The 20,622-nt window shown below is 53.7% G+C and overlaps 1 protein-coding gene and 1 long non-coding RNA gene across 3 annotated transcripts in view; both read left to right on the forward strand.

Annotated features, from left to right (window-relative positions):
* Positions 1-40: 40 nt before the first annotated feature.
* Positions 41-4,890, forward strand: LOC145543149 (uncharacterized). The gene is made up of 4 exons (XR_014080488.1): positions 41-267; positions 1,260-1,425; positions 3,449-3,536; positions 4,680-4,890. It is a non-coding gene; the product is annotated as an uncharacterized LOC145543149 (long non-coding RNA).
* Positions 4,891-5,783: 893 nt separating this feature from the next.
* Positions 5,784-20,622, forward strand: part of ADORA2B (adenosine A2b receptor) — a 31,273-nt gene continuing 16,434 nt past the window's right edge. For both annotated transcript variants that reach the window (XM_081583760.1, XM_081583759.1), the window contains exon 1: positions 5,784-6,151. In XM_081583760.1, coding sequence (XP_081439886.1) covers positions 5,817-6,151 — 335 coding nt within the window. In that variant the 5' untranslated portion in view covers positions 5,784-5,816. The remainder of the gene's footprint in view (positions 6,152-20,622) is intronic.

Raw genomic sequence — 20,622 nt, forward strand, 5'->3', positions numbered from 1 at the left:
AGCAGGCCCAGCCTGTGGGCTCTCCCTGACCCCAGCCTCCGTGCCGGACCTCAGAGCTATTGTTAAAATGGCCTGACTCCTCCCTTCAGAGAAAATAGGGTCCGCTGAGCTCCATACGCTCACCTGAGCATCTGTGCCACTTGGCCGGGGCCCCGCAGTGCTTGATGGGAACCCGAATCTGATCCACAGAGCCGAGGAGGCCAAGAAAATTCTGAACAACAAAGGAACACCTATACCAAGACACTGTCAAGTCAGCACTTTTCGAAAGTATGGCATCAGCTGGGGAGAGAGCAGTGATTCCTGCATCAGAGTGGAGTCCAGAGGTGCTGCGGCTCAGGGTGGCAGCCCACACCCTGAGCTCGGGGAAGAGGGCGCCCTGTGGTGGGCACCCTGCCACTGTGTCGGGACGGGGGGGCAGGTTGGATCCTTCCTCCCCAAGGGAGGAACAGCACCCAGTTTAGAGACTGGCCTGCTTCACCACATAATATGAAAAGCTTCTGTTCAACAGAAGACACTGTAAACAAAATTAAGAGATTAAAGACAGCCCAGGGGGAAAACAGGCTGAGAAATATATCCCCAGTACATCACTGGCAATACCCAACATTTGGTAATAACTGTAACACAAAGAGCTCCTAAAAATAGAGAAAACAAACAATCCTGACAAAGGAAGGATTCATAGACAACACTTAGGAAAAAATGCAAAATATTAGTAGGAAGGAAGGGAAGCTTGCCTTCAGCAGAAAGTCATGTGAAATAAAGCAACAGTGATATCAACATTTACTTACCCAATAGGGAAAAGCAAAAAATGTTGGCAACATTCTGAGTTGGCACAATTATGCAAAAATGGATGTTCTCATGTACTGTTGCTGAAGGATGGATACACAGTATCTTTCTGGAAAGTGATTTGGTGATGTTAGTGTGTTAAATGTTAACATTAAATGTTAAATATGTAATTTAATACAGTGTTCCCACTTCTGGAAATTTAGCCCAGAAAGTACTCATGGATATTCAGAAAGAGCTAGCAGCAAGAGTAACAGCAAAAGTAATGGGAATAAAGCAGGAATTTCCATAAATAGAAGAGTGATAAAACTAAACTGTGTGTGTCCAGTAGTATGGAATACTGGACAGCTTCGAGAAAGACAGATGAATGTGCTTTTTGAAAGATGTCCATGAGATAGTTGTTAGAAACAGGTTTCTTGACCATCTGAGTGGGTGGGGTAAGTCTGTAGTTCATGTCCCCAATTCTTTTGTGACACCAGAGACTGTAGCCTGCCAGGCTCCTCTGTCCATGGAATTTCTCAGCAAGAATACTGGAGTGGGTTGCCATTTCCTACTTCAGGGGATCTTCCTGACCCAGGGATCAAACCTGCATCTCCTGAATTGGCAGACAGATTCTTTACCACTGAGCCACCAGGGAAGCCTAGGGTAAGTCTACGTTTATTTAAAACAAAAATATGTGTATATGCATACACACACATATATATACCCCAGTTCGCTAATTCCAGGTTGCGTGCCTGTTTCACAGGATATGTCATCACTGACATCTTTGATTCTATAATATATGGCTCCCTGTTTATATAAGCACAGAAACATGTCTGGAACAGTACTCAAAACTGTGCACCCCAGTGGGGGGGTGTAGGATTAAGAAGATTGGCGAGAGCACTTTTCCCATCTTAAACATGTCTATGAGTTTAAATGTGTATTATGAGCACCTGTCATTTTTGCCATGTGTGAAAACAACACATCAACAACAGGTACCAGACCTGGCTGTGGTCACCAGATTCCATCTTGAGCTGCTGAAGGGCCAGTTTTACTTTTCCACCATGGACAACCTTTATTCTTAAGGGGGTGGCAATTCTCCTTTTGTAGCTTTTTCATATTTCACCAGAATCCAAGCTGTCACCTCTGACACCAGGAAGAACGGAGCTGGAGCTGAGCTGAGTCTGGAGCAGGGGCTAGCTGCCCACTGTGTCTGTGGCCAGTGCAGAGTTAGGAGTTCTGTCCTGGACTCTGATTGACAGGAGGTTAGAGAGGGAAATGACGTTAGAGGTCACTGAATTCAGCTTTCTCATTTCACGATTTCATCATTGAGGAAACAGAGGTCCAGAGACGTGAAGCAGTGGTCGCAGTCCTGCAGGGAGAGCTGGCCCATCGGGTTCTGTCTCAACGGATGAGCCAAGAACTAAGATTCCCCTGAACCAATAACTGTGTAGCTCTGAATTCTGTGGCATGCTTTGCCAAGAGTTCTAGAAAACATGCCCAATGGTGGAAACATTTGTGGGGGTATTGAACAAGAAATCCAGAGGGAGCTGTTGCTGGAGTTGGTTGTGCTGTTCAAAGATGTGATCAAGAACACAAGCCCCTTCTCCATCTTTCCTCCATCACCACCTGTGTGTTGATCACATCCTGGACTAGGATGTGATGTCCATATTCTTTGTCATGTGTGGCAGTTGAAGTCTTTTCTCAGTTTGGTGGTCAACTCACGATTGGACAGAGGTTTCTTCAGGTGCCTTGACCCTAGAGGTCCCCCACAGGTCCCCCTGCTCCTGCAGAAGGGCTCCTGTGTGTGTCGGGCTGGCTTTCAATGATCTGGTAGACAGTTTACAACTCTGCCTTAGCCTTCATTTCCTGCTTCCTCAAAGTCAGCCAGAAGTGAGAGATTATTTTTTCAGGTCTCCTCTGGGCATATGCACACCTATGTAGCTTTCTATATTCTAAGGAATGAGTCAGAGCTTTTCAAAGCTCCTTAGGGACATCTCATTTTCTGATGTTTGTAAGTTTCTGGGCACCCTCTTTTTAGCCTCAGGGGTACTTTACTCGGGCAGCTGCACTGTTTCTCCTACCCCCTTTCTGTATACACACATTTCTCCACCTCCAATGGTCAATTCCTCTATAAAGCTTTATCACAATTTTTCATTAAGCCAATATTCAATTTTGAGTCAGAATTTCTCAATGAGGGCTACATTGATATTGGCATTTTGCTGGGACAGTTCTCCATTGCAAAGGGCATTTAACATTCCTGGCCTCTGCTCCAAAGTGCCAGCTGTGGTCACACAAAAGAGGGGACCAAAAACAAGCACAGATTTCTAAACACTCTGGATTCAGGGGTCAGTGTCACTTGGGTTAAGACCCTCCACTTCTCAGAATTGTGACTATCACTATGAGATACCTATGTACTATTATTACATTTATATAGAGAGAGTTAACGTCTCTGATGACATCTCGGAGTGCTGTACCTACTCTAGGGCCATCTTAATGCCACCTGGATTCTGCTCTGATGGCTGAGGCAGGACACAGGGGGAGGGAAGTGGGAGGCTGGGGGCCAGGCTTCTGGAAGAGGTCCCCAAGGTCAACTGGTTCACAGAATACGCCTTCCACCATCACCAGTTAAGACCCACTCTGGTTTGTATGGTTCTGGCCCTAATTTCTCCACATGTTCCCATCACAGCAAGAGTTTGCAAGGAACCTGGATCCCACTACAGGTGACCACATGGCAGATGGATCCTTCTGCCCCCTTTCAGCCCAACACCTGTGAGGTAGGTGTAGCTATTTCATCTTATGCGCAAGAAACCATGTCTTAGAAACACCAGTTAACTTGTCCAGGGTCAGTCTCAGAACTGGGCATCAAATCTGGGGTCCCTGCTCCTGAGAACTGGCCCCCAATTGCTTTCAAGACTAAACCTCAAGACCTCCCCCAGACTCCTCCCTTTCTCCTTTGTTTTCTCAACAATAACTGCCTGTTGCTGTTATTGCCACCACCACCCCCCACCCCCGTGGGTCCAGTTCAGATCCCAACGTTGAGTTCTGGGGTGGATGTAAGGATCACTGAATTCATTTCCGGTAAACCTGGTGGAGAGGGGTAGGCAGCAGGGTGAGTGGAAGGGCATGTCTGAGCTGGGGACTGCAGTGGAAGAGGACAGAGGAAGAAGCTTTGCTGGGAGTCCAGCGTGGACCCCTGTCATGTGGAATTCGGCAGGCTGCACCGAAGGCAGGCTGTGGGGTTAGGGTTCCTGCTTGAGTGATTCAAGGAAGGTTTTTTAAAGGAAGTTGGCCTTGGAAAGGGGACCCGGGGATTCCAGGCACAGCAAACCACACGCTGTGCAGAGCACAGGGACCAGCTGGCTTCCAGCTCCCTCCTGTGCCAGCGCTCCAGCCACCTTGGCCACTTAACGCTCTGATGGTCAGCGCCCAGCTCAGAGGCTCCCCAGGGCTGGTGTCCAGCATCTCCAGTGGAGCCCCAGCATGTTCCCCAGCGAGGCGGGCCTCCTGTCTCTGCCCCCCCCCATCCCCGACCCCGTGTGGCCGTCCGTGAGCCAGGCCCACCCCCGCCAGGCACAGCTGTCTGCCCACTGCTCAGCGCTGCCCAGAAAGCCGCTCCCCCACTCCTCACCTCCTACCCCCAGGAAGCGCTGACCTTTCTGCGGTTCTGGTTCTGCTTCAACCGTTGGTCCCTGTGGTAACAGCGTTTGAGTTAAGTGCAGTGGACGTGGGCGGGGGAGGGAACGAGTCTGAACTTGGGCGTGGAGCTTGTGGGCACAAAAGCACAAAACCAGGCTATCCTGATAGAAGTAACAAAACCACATGGAAACTAGAGAGAAAACCCCGGTCACAAGCTCGCCCAGCCGGGACCTCTTCTGTGAGTGCGTCCCAGACCTGATTCCTCTGCTGAAACTCCGCAGGTGGTACCAGTCGTGCTGATGGGGGCTGCGGGACTGTGGTCATTGGCTGCGCTGAGAGAGGGTTTCCGCGCCATCAGTCATCAGTTTAAAGAGGGCACGGCCATAGTTGTTCCCTCTGTTCACAGAGTTGTGAAACCATCCCCGCACGTAGAGTATTTTCATCACCCCAAAGGAAATCCTCTGTCCTTTTATCAGGCAGCTCCATGTTTTAGCTTCTGCTTGACGTTATTTCACAAGTATCTTTTCCTGTCGCCCGACACTCTTCTTAACTATCTTGTCAGGTGACTGCCAGCAAGGGATGTAGGGTGGGGGCCTCGTAAAGCCGGGTGTGCTCTGGAATGGTGGTGTAGACTCCCGACCAGGAGCTTCCCGGAGAGGGACCCGGGGCAGTGATGGGGCTGGGGGATGGTGAGAGCAGGCAGTCAGGAACGACCACCAGCGGGACTGGGGTGCAGAGAAGCCCTGGAAGCGGGATGGGTGTCCTCCCGGGGAGGGTGTCCTCACACCTCCAGGGGCGGGCGAACTGGGGACGGGGGTGAGGTCAGTCACTGAGTCCCGGGGGGAAGGGGGCAGGGCCTGGGCAGGGCTGAGGATAGACTTGGTCTTGGACCTGCTGGGCTTGGGCCGGGTTCTCCTGGGGAGTCCGATAGGCGGCAGGGGGCGCAGTGTCAGAATCTAGGGTTCAGCTTGGGGACTGAGCTCAACCGGGGTGACCAGGGGGCCGAGGAAGCGTTGGGAGGGCGAGGCCGTGAAGACTCGGGGTGGGGGGGCCGGCAGGTCAGCGTTCGGAGGCCGAGGGCAGCCGCCAGAACAGCGGTGCGGGATGAGGAGCTCGCCCGAAGGACAGGCGGGGAGGAGCGAGCGGCCAGTCCGGTCACGAACCCCCAGCGCCCGGTGGCTGGACGGTGCAAGCGCTCCGACCGCTCCGCCAGCTAGGGCGCAGGGAGCGCGGGAAGCGCGGCTCTGCAGAACCCCGTGGCGGGCGGAGGGGGTGGAGGGGGCGGAGGGACGGACCCGGGCGGGCTCGGCCGCTGAGCTGCGCCGCCCCCACCCCGCGCCGCCCTTGCCCCGCCCGCCGGCCGTCAGAGCTCGAGCCCCGGGCTCAGACGCGGAGGGGCACGCACGGGCCGGGCGGCGATGCCGCTGGAGGCGCAGGACGCGGCGTACGTGGCGCTGGAGCTGTTGCTGGCCGTGCTGTCGGTGGCCGGCAACGTGCTGGTGTGCGCGGCGGTGGGCACCTCAAGCGCGCTGCAGACGCCCACCAACTACTTTCTGGTGTCGCTGGCCGCGGCTGACGTAGCCGTGGGGCTGTTCGCCATCCCCTTCGCCGTCACCATCAGCCTGGGCTTCTGCACCAACTTCCACAGCTGCCTCTTCCTCGCCTGCTTCGTGCTCGTGCTCACGCAGAGCTCCATCTTCAGCCTCCTGGCCGTGGCCGTCGACAGATACCTGGCCGTGCGCGTCCCGCTCAGGTGAGGCCCCTGCCCCCGGGAGCCCAGACCCTTCCGGCGGCGGGCGCGAGGCACTCGAGTTCCGGCCCGCAGCCGCCCGACCCACGTGCGCTGCTCCCGACCCTCTGGGTGCCTCGGGCGTGCGTCTCTTTTCCGGAGCCAGAATAGGGACCGCCCTGGGCTCCGGGGGCGCAGCCTGGCGGGGCAGCTCCGGGAAGGCTCCCGGCGCACAGGTGGGCGCCCGCATTCCCTGGGCTTGGTGGGGCCCTGGAGGCTCCAGGACAACCGTGGACGCTGGCACGCGCGGGGCAGAACGACGGGGCTCACGGCCAGACTTCGGGCTGCACCGACCGGGGTGGGGGGGAGGGAGGTGCCAGTTAACTTTGGGGAGCCCTGCGTGCTGCGCGCGGACTCTAATCACCCCCTTATACTTTAAAGAATTAGTGGGCTTCCCAACTCGCTAAGACCGACAGCCTGAGAGCCTCGTGCTTTGTGTAACCTTGTTTATCCTCGGCTGCCCTGTCCCAGCCCCTGGGAAGGTGGCACCAGCGTTTCCAAACACTGGAGGACGTGAGGGGTCGCTCTTGGTCCCACACTCCGAAGATGCAGGATTCGGATGGAGCGCGACGGCAAGGGGAGTGCAGCCCCAGGTGCAGCTGTGAGCTTGAGAGCCCGGGTGTCACGCAGGGCTTAATTGAAAGCACTTTCTCTGCCTCTGGTGCTTGGAGGCCGTTTGGTGTTTCTGAGTTGGGTGAGCTTGGGATCTCTTTGGACTAAGAACTGAGACAGGGAAACTGAGTCACGGGGTAGGTGGGACAGGAAGGAGTTAATCGCTGTCTGCCAAATCTATGAGGTACTTTAAACTCCTATCCTTTAATCCCAGCAGTAATTCCAGAGGTGGGTACCTGCGTCCTGTCGGGGAGGGAGGGGACTCAGGATGGCAGCTCTGGAGCAAATGAGGGAACAGGACCGGCCCAGTGCTGGGCCCCGAATTCCCAGGCGTGCCTGCCTGCCGCGTCCTGTTCTCCACGGGGCAGAAAGAGGATTCTGCCTGCAGTGAGTCGGTGGTTATAAGGGAAACCTGTTTGAGGGGAATTGACAGGGAACAACAAACACTCTCCCAGCAGGCTCGCGTGTCAAGCCTGGTCCCTGTGCCTTGCACCTAGGTCCCAGCGGGAACAGGAACCTTCTGCTTGGTGGGCTGTGAGCCTCCTCTGTCTGTCCGGGCCTTTCCATGTGCTGCCCATTAGCCTGCGACCACGACACCCCTTCCTCGGGTGTGACAGAGCCCAGGAATTTCCGAGGTCCAGGGCACACGGCACACTCTTGTCATAGAGGTCCCTTTCCCACCTCCTGGTCCTCATGTTGGTTACTTGGTGGCCTTCTGGACTTTGTGCACCCAGCAGGCAGCCACAGGCACCAGCCTCATCTGCTGGAAGCCCCTTGGGCTTGGCCCTGACGGAGATCCAGAGAGACCTCTGCTCAAGCTTCAGAAAGCATCCCCCACGCCCGTGCAACAGGAAGTTCCATGGGAGTTTGAATCTGTCAGTTCTTGTCCTGGTCTCTCCTGGGCGGCTTGAAAGAATGGGTGTGGGTGTGTTAAGGGGAAAGAACTGTGAATCACAGCCCCTGACTTCTTTGCATCTGCTGAGGGCAGGAGGCAGGTGTGGGGAGGGCAGAGCAGCCCGTCCCACTCTGTCCCACCCCTGCCCTCCTGGCTGGCCTGCACGAGGTGTGTGTGACCCGTCCCGGCAAGGGGTGCATCTGTCCCCCCCCACCCTTCCCTCCCGCCCCCTACTTCCCCACAAGGCGCTAAGCCCACTCTCACAGGCTGGAGAGGTTCTCCTGGCTCCTATTTCAGCACTTCCTGGCCCCTTGAGCTAAAATGCAGATTATAGGACTCCACCGGGCCCTCCTGATTCAGAATCCATGGGGTGGGGTGTATCACCCTGTGATTCCAGTGTCAGAATTCACTGGGGACTTCTGGACCCACCAAAGTTTGAGAACTTCGGGGAGACTGGGAGCGCTCCCTTCACTAGCCTGGCTCCCACACATCTCTGAGGCCCTCCCTAGGGTCACGGGTCATGGAAGTGAGGTTGGAAGTGAGCTGGTGTGGGAGGTGTCTCCTGTAGAGGCAGCAGGAGCCAGATGAGGGCCAGGAGCTCAGGCCTGTGTCTTACGTGGGCAAGAACAGTGTTTGGACTCACCCTCAGTGCCAGGTCACTGGTGCCCCAAGGCTCTGAGTGAGGCCCGTGTGGCCACGATGGGTACAACTCGAAGAGTACAGAGCCCACAGTCCCATAACCACCCGGTTCTCAAAGCAGATACTGACCAGGGAGGGTTGCAGGAAAGGGGAGCCACGGAGACGCTGGACACAGAGATGATGTGGCCTCAGAGTGAGGGGCGCCTACACATAGGAGACTGCCCCAACTCGAGTCTGCATGGTTCCTGATGCCTGCCCTGACCCAGGGTCCAGGCACAGTGGTGCCCAGAGGGCAGCAGGGAGGGGGTGCAGGGTGGGTGTGTCTGCCCACAGCTGCTAGCGCTCACTTCACCCTGGGGCCATTTCTGGCTAGAGCACTTCCTCCTCCCTAATCTGGTTCCCGAAAGCCACACCCCAGGCCACTGGGGGACTGAGTGGTCTCTTTTGCCTGCCTGGAGGCCTGCCTCCCTGCTTCTGGATACTGTTTCCCCAAGCTGCGCTGCTAGAGGAGGATGTTGCCAGGAGCACTGGGTTGGCTGGGTCGGTCAGCAGGATGGAAGGGTCTGTCTGTCTGTCCCTGGACCCTCCTGCCCCCTTTGCCATGTGGTGCCATCTGTTTTCTAGGAGCCTCACATGTCCAGTCTGGGAGGGAGGTGTTGGGGAGTCTTAGCAAGACTACGTCTCTGGTGGAAAGGTGACATCCTCGGAGCTCCTTTTAAGTGACTGAACTGTAAGTTTTCGGCAAGGCATTCCGAGTGGCTTTTTGTTTTGTTTACATTTTTTTCCTTTTTTTAAATTGAGCTTTGTGGTTCTTCTTTAGTCACTCAGTCGTGTCTGACTTTGTGACCCCCATGGACTGCAGCACACCAGGCTTCCCTGTCCTTCACTCTCTCCCAGAGTTTGCTCAAACTTATGTCCATTGAGTCAATGATACCATCCATCCATCTCATCCTCTGTCACCCCTTCTCTTCCTGCCTTCAATCTTTCCCAGCATCAGGGTCTTTTGAAAAGAGTCGGCTCTTTGCATCAGGTGGCCAAAGTATTGGAGCTTCAGCCTCAGACCTTTCAATAAATATTCAGGACTGATTCCCTTTAGGATTGACTGGTTTGATCTCCTTGCTGCCCAAGGGACTCTGAAGAGTCTTCTCCAGCACCACAGTTCAAAAGCATTAGTTCTTCGGTGTTCAGCCTTCTTTACTGAGCTACAGTTCCCATATAATAAAATTCACCTGTGATGTTGTGGGTTTTTTTCTTATCTTTAGTATTTATTTTTGTCTATTTTATTTATTTGTGCCAGATCTTAGTTGCAGCACATGGGATCCTTAGTTGTGGCATGCGAACTCTTAGTTGGGGCATGTGGGATCTAGTTCCCTGACCACAGATTGAACCTGGGCCCCCTTCATTGGGAGCATGGAATCTTAGCCCCTGGACCACCAGGGAAGTCCCTGTGATGTTTTGAAATACAGCTGGGAAAGAAGGTTTCAGTTCTGGGTGCCCCCAGCCCCACCTTTCCAAGCACCCCAGCCTTGGGTCCTTCTTCCACAGCAGGGCCGTCTTTCTCTCCCAGATCATTCCCACTGTGGTGGATTGAATGGGGGCTCCCAGAAGGATGTCCACATCCTAATCCCCAGAGCCTTAGATGGGAAAGCATGAACATCAGCTCATGTGGGTCTTCAGGGAGGAGCTTATCCAGGATGACCTGGCTCCTGAGTACAGTCCCATCCCCATGAAATAGACAAGCAGGGAGAAGCGGGTCATGTGAGGATGGAGGCAGAGACTGGAGTGGTGCTGGGCCTCCAGAACCTGGCCTCCCCGGAGCCTCTGAACTCTTGAGTGCAGCCCTGCCCACACCATGATTCCAGGCTCTGGCCTCCAGAACCATGGGGAGTAAATGTTCTCGGCCACCACGTAAGTTTTTGGTGCTTTGTTATGTGGCCCCAGGAATCCCACATCACTATGCGAAAGTGTGAGACCCCGAGTCCCTCACTGCTCACCCCACTCACATGCTGGCCAATCCATGTTTCCTCCCCCGAAAGCTTCTCCACCACGACCCGCCACCAGGCTCTCAGCCTCCGCATCCCATGTCACCATGGCGCCACCAAGTCATTTCTGTCAGGTCACCCCTCCTGGGCCCTCTCCTTCTCAGTCGAATCTGAGGGTCCCTCCTGTGCCTTGTTTCCCATGTCCCTCAGCAGCTCTCTACTGGCTCCTGGGGGACCCCCACCCCCCCTCCTCCCGCTCCCCTCTAGCCATCTCCAATCCAGAGGGCGCCTGGGGTCCTGTCCCCTCGCTGCAGGTAGAATGAGAGCAGCTGGACAGTTGTGTCAGAGCCCCTGGGGCCGCAAGGCGAGAGGAGCCCTGAGAATCCGGGGTGGGGAGGAGAGGGGGCTGCCCCCCAACTGAGGCTGCCCTGAACCATGGTGACCAGCAGCCCCTCAGCAGAGGAGGGACAGTGCGCTCGCCTGCAGGGTTTCAGCAGCATTTGCACTGGACTCTGGAAAGTGCAGGTCACCTTTGATCATGTGGAGAATGAGCATGTGTAAAGGGGTGAAGTTACCTGCATTCTCATGAGCTGTGACCACAGCTGCCTGCGGGGCCCTGTGTCGCCCTCGCACTGGCTCACCTGCCGGCTGTGGTCATGGCAGAGGGACAGGGACAGACATCGAACAGGAACATGGTTGTGAGCGGCAGCTGCTCTTTTAACCTTTTCTGAGTGCTGGGTCCCCCATGTGCCTCCTCTGGGTGAGTCCTCACAACAGCCTTCTGGGGGCCATCCTGTCAGCCCCTCCTCCACAGATGGGGCGACCAGGGGGGTGACACGGCCAGGATGGGGTGAGCCTGCGTCCCCGGAGGGAGAGGGTGTGGGCTGGCTGTCAGAGGACTCCCCTCACAGAGCGGTCCCTTCTAGGAGTGGACGAGGTCGCCAAGACAAAGAGGACCCTGTGGCTGAGGGAGGGGGAGCTGGCTGTGCCTTGGCCGGCCTTTGACCCACCACAGAAGGTGACTCAGCTGCCGGGACCCACGGGGGCATCTCCATCACCTTCCCCTTCCTCAGAGGCAGGAAGTGAGGCCCAGCCTTTCCTGATGCTTCCGATTCATTACCCTCAGTAACTGGGCTTCCTGGTGCTTCCCCCTGTCCCCCCGCCCCTCCTCCCCACCCCAGAAACCCGTTAAGAGGTTGTGCTCTTGACCTCAGAGGCTGGCAGGCTGGAGACACTGCCCTGGGCAGCAGGAACTGAACAGCAAGTAGCAAATGTCTCATCTTTGAAATAATTAAAGTTGGGAACAGACTGAGTGTGGCCTTCCAACTCACCAGGCAGACAAGGGGAGCAGTGCTGTTTCTGGAGGGCAGAGGCTGGAGTTTCCTGTGGTGGACAGACAGGAGGATGAACTGACGGGAGGATGGAGCATTTTGAGCTGTGGTGGGGCCTATGCCAGAGCAGCGGGGCTGCCAGGGTGGGGATCTCAGCTAAGCAGGTCCAGGGGAGCCCCGAGCTTGCCTAGAGGCTTGGATTTTGTCCTCAAGGCACCATAAGTTCATGAAGGACTTGGTTCTGTTTGTTTTGTGTTAGAAATCAACCACTGTGAAGAAGTCAGCGTTCAGAAGCACAGAGGGTTCAAAAGGCAAGCCCACACAAGCCACTCTGCCTGGGCGGCCCTCCCACACAGGTGCCCCCTCTGTGGTGACCGCTGGGTTTGTGCTGCCGCCTTTAACAGAACCTGTTGACTCTCTCCCATGCAACCCAAGCCCTCTTCCCTGCCCCGTTCCCTTCAATTTCTGTTACATTTTGATTTTTTCCTGTGGATCATATATTTCAGCCTCTGTTTCTAATGCCATCACTTGTAGGCAGTATGTGTTAGCGGTCCAGAAAAAGAAGGAAAAGGGTTCCTTCCCCCTCTCTCTGCCCCTGCTGTCACCCCATCTCTACCTCATTTTGAGCAGGTATGTGGTTTCGCCTACTTGATAGAGGTTTCATTTTCAAAAGGTGATCTCTGCTGTAGTAAAGAGATCGAAACTGTAAAAGGGTAAATTGTGGGAAGTAAGTCACCCAGTCTGACCTCTGGTTTCCCACTTTGCCTGTCAAACACCTCCACTGCTTCTTAGTTTTTTCCTACAGAAACTACATGTTGAATACATTTATACATGTTGAATACATTTATACTATGCTATTGTTTTTACACTGTCAATGTTAATATCTTCTGCGTTTTATTCCATACCTATGGTAAAGTTCCCTGCACTTTGTGGAGAAGTTCTAAAAGGTGGAAACAGATATCTGGCATGTATAATGTAATGTTCTGCTCATGTGTTTCTCACTCACCCTGAGCAGAGCATTCGACTGGAGCAGAAGTGCACACCTGTCACTAACCCATCTTCTCCAGGTGCGTGCTCAGTTGCTAAGTCATGTCTGACTCTCTGCAACCCCGTGGACTGTAGCCCGCCAGGCTCCTCTATCCTTGGGATTTCCTAGGCAAGAATACTGGAGTGGGTTGCTGTTTGAGACGGTTCTAAAGGCAGGTCACTCAGGTTCTGTTTGTGGGTGCCTCCCACTTCTTAGAATGATGTCAGATTTTAGTCTGCCCCATGTTTGGATCATGATCTTCCCATTTGGAAATTAAAAGACAGCCTGGCTCCCGCACATCCTCATGGTGGAGGCTGCTGGTACCACGTGGGTGTTGCGGTGGTTCTCCCTGTCATGCTGTTCGGGTGGTTCTGCCATTTCTTGCCGCCGCCATGTTTGCTTTCCTCTGGGATCCCACAAGTGTGTGTCTGTATTTTAGGATCTGGGTTCTTCCATGCCAAAAACATGGTTTATTTCTCACATGTGGTTGGCGGTTGGGTTGGATGTGCTCAGAGGCTGGAAGGCATTGCTTTGACACCCAGGGTTGCTCAAGAAATCTGACGTGGATGTGGGTGTGGTTCTTCTTTGTAACTCTTGTTTCCTTGGAAGCCTTTGGGATCCTTTGCTTTGCTTGGTGTCCTGAAATTGCGTGAAGTGAAAGTGTTAGTTCCTTTGTCCGTGGAATTCTCCAGGCTGGCTACTGGAGTGGGTTGCCAATTCCTTCTCTAGGGGATCTTCCCAACCCAGGGATCCAATTTGAGTTTCCCACATTGCAGGTGGATTCTTTATGGTCTGAGCCACCAGGGAGGCCCATGAGGTTGGCTCTAAATACTCACTTTCAGCTCTCCTCCTTCATCTCAGGATGACATCTTTCCAGTCTGAAGACTGAGGTTTTCTGTCAGCTCTGAAATCTTAAAAGAGAAGTTTTCTAGATTATTTCCTTATGTCCATTCCCTGTTTTTCTTTCTGGGGTTCTTGATAGATGGAGACTTTCCTTCCTTGACTGATTTTGTCTCTTAGATGTCTTCTTACACATAAGGTTCCAATGCTTACCTCTTCATTCTCCCCTGGACGAATTCCTTGACTTCCTCCACCCCAGTTCTTCTTTCTTCTTTTTTTATTTTAGCATTCATATTTTTCCTTTTGATTTAAGGTTAAGTTTTCGGACTTAACTTTGAAAGGCCAGTTCTGGATTCACATGATTGAGATTCTTGCTGTGGCACAGACTGTATATATAATCAAGACTTTCCCCCTCCCCTCAACCCTATCCTCTGTCACTGGGTCTGGAGCTTCAGCTTGGGGGGAGGGTGGGGTGTCAAGGGATACTTGCCCAGTGCAGTGGAAGTGGGGGTGGGGTGAGGCTGCCCCACGCTGGCCAGCAGTCAGCCTTCGCCTTGACCTCCACTCCTAAATCCTGTCTGGAGCCTGCTGTCGGCAAGGTTGGAGCCTCTTGTCCCGGCCACCCTGTTTCTGATTCAGGGCTCCATGCCCCTCCCGACAATCCCATCTGCCCTTTGGCTTCTGGAAACTCACCAGATTCTCTGGCTTGCTGGGTGTCTCCTTCCACTTAGGTTTTTAGGAGGGTTTTGAGTTTACTTCCTTTTGTGCGTCTCTGCTGCCCTTAAACATGGTTTTCTGAGAGGTGACAATTAGGTGGGACCTGGAAGGCCAAGAAGGGCTTTTAATCAGGAGTTTGCTGAGGTCGGGTTCGCATTACAGAACAGCCACTCTGGCGGATGGCAAGGATATGGACTGGAGGGCAGCCCGCTGTCTGCGTGAGAAGGAAAGAGCGTGGCTGGCGTAGAGGCCATGGAGATGGAGGCAGAGTCTAGGGGTCCTTGAGGTGGGCAGCGTCTGGAATTTACCCAGAAGAAGGCTGATGCCAGAGGCAGCCGGGAGATCAGCAGAGTCTGGAGCAGAGGGGCTGCCAGGCCAACTGGACATCTGGACAGCAGAGGACCCTGAGGCCAGAGGTGGGCCCTGGGGTGACAGTCAGAGAGCAGAGCCGGAGACATGCTGGTCAGGGCCAGATGGCCGTGGACTCACTCTCTATGTTTTTTTTTTTTTAATATGGAGACTGTAAATATTGAATTTTGGTGCTGGAGAAGACTCTTGAGAGTCCCTTGGACAGCATGGAAATCAAAGCAGTCAATCCTAAAGGAAATCAACCCTGAATATTCATTGGAAGGACTGATACTGAAGCTCCAATACTTTGGCCAACTGATGCAAAAAGCCGACTCATTGGAAAAGACCCTGATGCTGGGAAAGATTGAGAGCAGGAGGAGAAGGGGGCGACAGAGAATGAGATGGTTGGACAGCATCACCAACTCAATGGACATGAGTTTGAACAAACTCTAGGAGATAGTGAAGAACAGGAAAGCCTGGCATGCTGCAGTCCATGGGGTTGCAAAGAGTTGGACATGACTGAGCAAGTGAACAACAACAAATCTCTACTGAAAGGCATTGCAGACCAGGCGCTGTTGGCTGCACCTGCCCCACCCCCAGCCAGGTCTCTGGTGGCTCCTCTGCTTCCGCCCTGTTCCCGACACCAGCTCTGCACCCATGCTGCCCCTCCTCCCTTGACCTGATGCCCTGATGTTCCCTGCGGCATCTGAGGCTGAGGCCCACATCCCACCAGTTCTGGTCTCTCCTTCAGCCTCGCCCTCCCCTCCCCCTTTATGTGTCTGCTCTGCTTCTCAGGAACCCCCTCAGTTCCCTGGCTGAGGTCAGGCCTTTGCACCTGCCGTTCCCCTGCCTGGCACATTCTGTACCTGTGGGCTCTTCCTGATTCTCACGGCACTCTCTCTAGGAGGCACCCAGGCGCCCTCGCAGCTTCTGTGCACGTGGGGCATTTTCTAGATGTTTCGTCTGTTAATGCAGGGTTCGTGCTGCTCCCTCAGCCTCCCCAGGAAGCGGCCCAGTGACTAGCCTGTGTGCTTGCGTGTGCACACACGTATGCTGGGGGACCTGCCCTAATAGGCATGGACCAGCTTGTGGCCGAGACACGATGAGTCCATGGAAGATGTCTTCAGGATAAAGCAGGGGAGAGCGGGAGTCCTGGGGCGACCCCCAAGGAGAGGGAGGAGAAAAATAAGGCTGTGTTTCCAAGGGGAGACTTAGCTCTTAAGTTTGACATTTTCTAAAATCATTAGAAATGTAATTTTTTAGTAGCAGGGACTTTTAAAAAATTACACGATGAATGTGTGTGTGTGTGTACATACATACACAGGCACACATATACTATACCCATTCTGAAATTTTTAAAAAGTCCCTGCTATTAATGGATGTGTATATATGTCTCTGTGCCTATCTGTGTGTGTGTGTGTGTGTGTGTGTGTGTGTGTGTGTGTGTGTGTGTATGCACACATATTTGTATCCATTTGACTCATCTGGTCTGTGGTTTCAGAAAGAATGAGTCATTCTGAACTAGTGTGTTTTTTTTCACAACTTCTAAATTGCAGAACTAATACAAATCCCTCATTGCTTACATTTTACTACTTTTGCTTCTTCTGTCTTACACCCACCCACACCCACATGCACAGTTACACTCAAGAGCTTTAAGATTGACATAATATAGTCTATAGTCAGATGTCCCAATTGCCCTGATCATGTTCTTAACAGTTTTAAAAAAAAAAAAATCCAGGTTTCCAGTAAAAGGTCACGTGTGCATCTAATATGTTCTTTTGGCTTTGTTTATTTGTTTGTAAACATTTATTTATTTGCCTGTGCTGGGTCTTAATTGTGGCATGTGGGATCTAGTTCCCCTGCCAGGGATCAAACACAGGCCCCCTGCGTTGGGAGCTCAGAATCTTAGCCACTGGACCACCAGGGAAGTCCTGATTTTCTTTCATCAGAAGAGTTCCTCAGCCTTTGTTCCTTCTCTTTCAATACATTGTTTTCGGTTTGGTTGTTTCCTTACGATTAGATTCAGTTTTTGGTGGGAATACCGCCTGCTTGATGTTGTGTGCATTCCCACTGTCACAGAGGAAGGCACTTGGGGTCCATCTTTCCACTGCTGTCATGTTAAAACTCACTTAGTTACAGCTGTGGCCGCCAGGGCTCATCACAGTGAAGGTGTGCTTTCCCCACCAATGACTCTTCCCGGATTGGTTATCACCCTGTCAGATGGTAATTTTATTTTTTCTCAGTTGTTTTCCTGTATCAGTTGGCTTTCTTCTATAGGGAAGAGATTGCCTTTTCTTTGCTCTTCCTTAAATTACTTTTTTACACACAGTGGACTTAGGGAATGTTCTTTTCACGTGTTGTGTTACTGTCCATTCCTGCCCAGGTTTGGAGGATGGGAGCCCGTTCAGGCTGACTTCTGCATGAGCGTCCCCATGAAGCTTTCGAGTGCGTCTTATGTTCTGGCACAGAAAGGTTTTTCAGGCTCCGTTGTGTGTTGCAGCTCCAGAGTCAGCCGTTTCTCCAAGGAGCCCTGTTTCCTTTCAGTGGAGAATGGTGTCGAGGAGCCAAGATCTGGCTGGTGTGCTCATGGCTGCTGGAGCGTCGTTTCTCCTGGCCCTTGCAATGAGCAGAGCAAGGAGAACTTTGTTTTGTTTTGTTAGATAACCACCTGGAAGAACTCTTGCTGTCTCAATAATGAGCAGGATGATGGAGTTAATAAGCAGGTCATCATTTGGCAGCTGTCAGCGTAGTAACCGGTTCAGGCAAGAATAGTCAATAGGTGATAAAACTCACTGATGGAACTTAAAGGAGGGCCAAGATACTCACCTCGTGGACTCAGCTCACCAGGCTCCTCTGTCTATAAGATTCCCCAGGCAAGAATACTGAAATGGGTTGCCATTCTCTTCTCCAGGGGATCTTCCTAACCCAGGGATCAAACCTGGGTCTCCTGCATTGCCGGTGGGTTGTTTACCGTCTGAGCCACGAGGGAAGTCCAAATACATTTACAAACTCTCAAAGTATATGCAACACAAGATACAACTCATCATAAACAGAGGAGCAGTTATAGTGGAGAACCTGGTGGACACTCCAATGACCTCTTTGCATCAAGTTTACTGTCACCAGGATCCACGTGCCTCTTGGTGTCTAACTGGTTATGTGCGTGGTGACCAATGTGTTTGACAATTAATGTGACAGCTGCCCTTCCCCGGGCAGGGGGTTCCCGTTGTGTGAATGGGAGCATGTGTGCTGGGTGAACGGAAAGGTACTGGGGCGAGGCAGGTGTTGTCTTGGTGGTGTTGGTATCACTGGCTTCAGCAGGAGAGGAAAGACCCCTCAGTGACTGCTGTGTGGCCCAGAGGGGCCAAGGAGAGGAAGCAGCACCCAGGTCTGGGCCTTCCTGCCTGCTGGCCACCCCGCACCCCCACCCTGCTGGCACCCAGTACGGTCACGGTCCCACTCAACTCACATCTCCTCGTCCAGCTGCGTCGTCTTGGCACCCGTCAGCCTTGCTCTCATTGCAGTTTTGCCAGGATTTCCATTAGACGTTCTGGTACATTGTTACTATTCACTGCGGCAGCTCTGCCCCGCGAGACCTACCCGCTGGGTGGTGCGAGTTACTTTGTTAGTGCTCTAGTTACAGCGCTCAGTTGGTTTTGAGAGGTCTGTCCTCGCCCCTTGTCATGCAAGTCCTGTTGTTCGTGTGTGGTTTTAGAGAATGAGAAATTTTCTAAGGATTATACATTGCTTTAGAGCAGAAGTATTTCTGTTACAGAGGAATGAAACTTGTGAGTGAGACTGAACGTAAAGAAAAAAGACGCTGAGCGAACAATCAGCAATTTTAAGAAGCAGGACAGAACTCCGTATGTGTTTACTTAGTGACCTGCATGCAGAAAGTGCTTCGTGCACATGATGTCTGGGATCAAAGGCCAGCAGCAGTGGGGCGGGTTCCGCTGCCACCAAGGGCCGCATTTTTCTGAGAGCAGAGCTCAGACACTCCCTGTCTGGACTCAGTGTCACTGCCAGGGACAGCTGCCTTTGGGGATCCGCTGAACTCAGAGCTTCCTGAGCACTGGGAATTCTGAGACAGTGGCTGGTCTGAGGTGGCTGCAGAGCCAGGGGAGGAGGGGCTCTGCCCCAGAAATAGGCCAGTGCTGGTTCATCCATGTCCGGCGAGCCCTCTTTCATGACTAACCCGGCGTCCACACTGCTTTGCTCCCTTCTGTTGACTCCAGCCATGTGACTGTGTCTTGATCCGGCTCGTCCGTGGTGGTAGGGGCGGGGGGGTGGGGAGGGTGTCCAGCACAGCAAGGGCTCAGCCACTTCCCAGAGCTGGACGCCCCCAGGACACCCTTCTGTGTGGCTGGAGCTGGTCCTGCTTGTTCGGAATAGGGAAGGCACCTACATCTCCTCTATGCATCACCTTCCACTTACTTGCCCTGCACTCGAGGCGGATGTAGGAAAGGACATGTTGCCCGCCTTTCAGGAATGGTTTGGGGACACATGAGGATGTTCTGAGACCAGAGGTGCACAGGGAGAAGGAGTGAGGGGTGGGCAGGGTGGAAGCCGGGCATTCTGGAGAGGACAGAGGCCCAGCCGGAAGTGGGAGATAGGAGGAGGAGAGCGGAGCCCCCATGAGATGCCAGGGTCCCCAGGGGTTGTCCCCGCAGCCTTCTGCCCAGTGCATCAACCCCTGCCTGCTCTCCAGAATCCCTGGGCGTCCCCCGCCTGCGCCAGGGTCCAGGCAGCACTGCCTGGACACTGACTGTCCTGCTATCGTGGGGCTGCAGCTCTGGTGCCAGTTGTGCATCTGTCTTGAATTCCCCCACCCACCCACCCGGGGGTTTAGTTGTGTCACTAGCAGAAGAAAGTCTCTTCTTTCTGCCACCTTTTAAGGACTGCCTACCAAGAGGGCAGCAGAGGCCTCTGCCAGTTCCCACGTGGCTGCCCACGCAGTCGGGGGTGGGGAATCCCTGGCACCAGCAGCAGCTTTGGCAAGAGCAGAGGGTGGCTGATCTGGGCTGGCTGCACCCACACTGGGCCCATGGCTGGGTGAGCAGGCAGGTGGGGTGTGGGTGGGAGCTGGGATCGTGGGAAGAACCACAGGGTCCTGAGCAGGACAATACCTGCCCTGGACAGAAGTGGAATCAGATTGGACGAGTGGCTTTGTATCCTCACTGTGGCTTTGGAGCCGCAGGCCAATCCTTTGTCCCGTCTGAGCCTCAGTGTCCACCTCTGTGAACTGGAAGCAGCAGTGATGACCTTGGGCGCGGGCTGAGTGGGATGCGCTGGCCTGCAGGTGGTGCCGCGCTCAGGTGGGGGAGGCCGTGTTTCTGATATGCTCTGTGCAGCTGGTGGGGGCAGTCTGCAGGGACATATCTCCAGGACAGGGCGTCTGGCTGTGAGATTCAGAGGCTGCTCTGGCGGGGGTGTGTGCACAGTCCTTGCTGTCACCCTGCTCCACACCAGCGTCTTCTCTCAAGTCAACCACTGAAAGTTTCCTAACTGCCCTGCTTGCTTTCTTGCTCCTGTAAACTCCATCTCCGCAGGGATCTCTATATCAGCGCAGCATGCTTTGGGGCCCAGCCCTCCACCCCCTGGCTCCTCACTGCTCTGGGGCAGCTGAGTGTCACACTCTGCCCCTCCCTGTGGCCTGGGGACGCCCCGCCTTGCTTGAGGTTCATTCACATTCCCTCCTGCTTCTCTGGGAGAGTGAAATCCCTTCCTGTCTGGAAGCCTTGCACATTCTGTTCTCTCTGCTTCTTGTTGTTGAGTTGCTCAGTCCTGTCTGACTCTGTGACCCCATGGACTGCAGCAACACAGGCTCCCCTGTCCTTCACTATATCCCTAAGCTTGCTCAAATTCATGTCCATTGAGTTGGTGATGCCATCCAGCCATCTCATCCTGTTATCCCCTTCTCCTCCTGCTTTCAGTCTTTCCCAACATCAGGGTCTTTTCCAGTGAGTCAGCTCTTCGCATCAGGTGGCCAAAGTATTGGAGCTTCAGCTTCAGCATCAGGCCTTCCAATGAATATTCAGGGTTGATTT

This window comes from Giraffa tippelskirchi, chromosome 3 (assembly GCF_054371585.1).
Source record: "Giraffa tippelskirchi isolate mGirTip1 chromosome 3, T2T-mGirTip1v1.2.pri, whole genome shotgun sequence".
In the NCBI taxonomy this organism is placed as follows: Eukaryota; Metazoa; Chordata; class Mammalia; order Artiodactyla; family Giraffidae; genus Giraffa; species Giraffa tippelskirchi.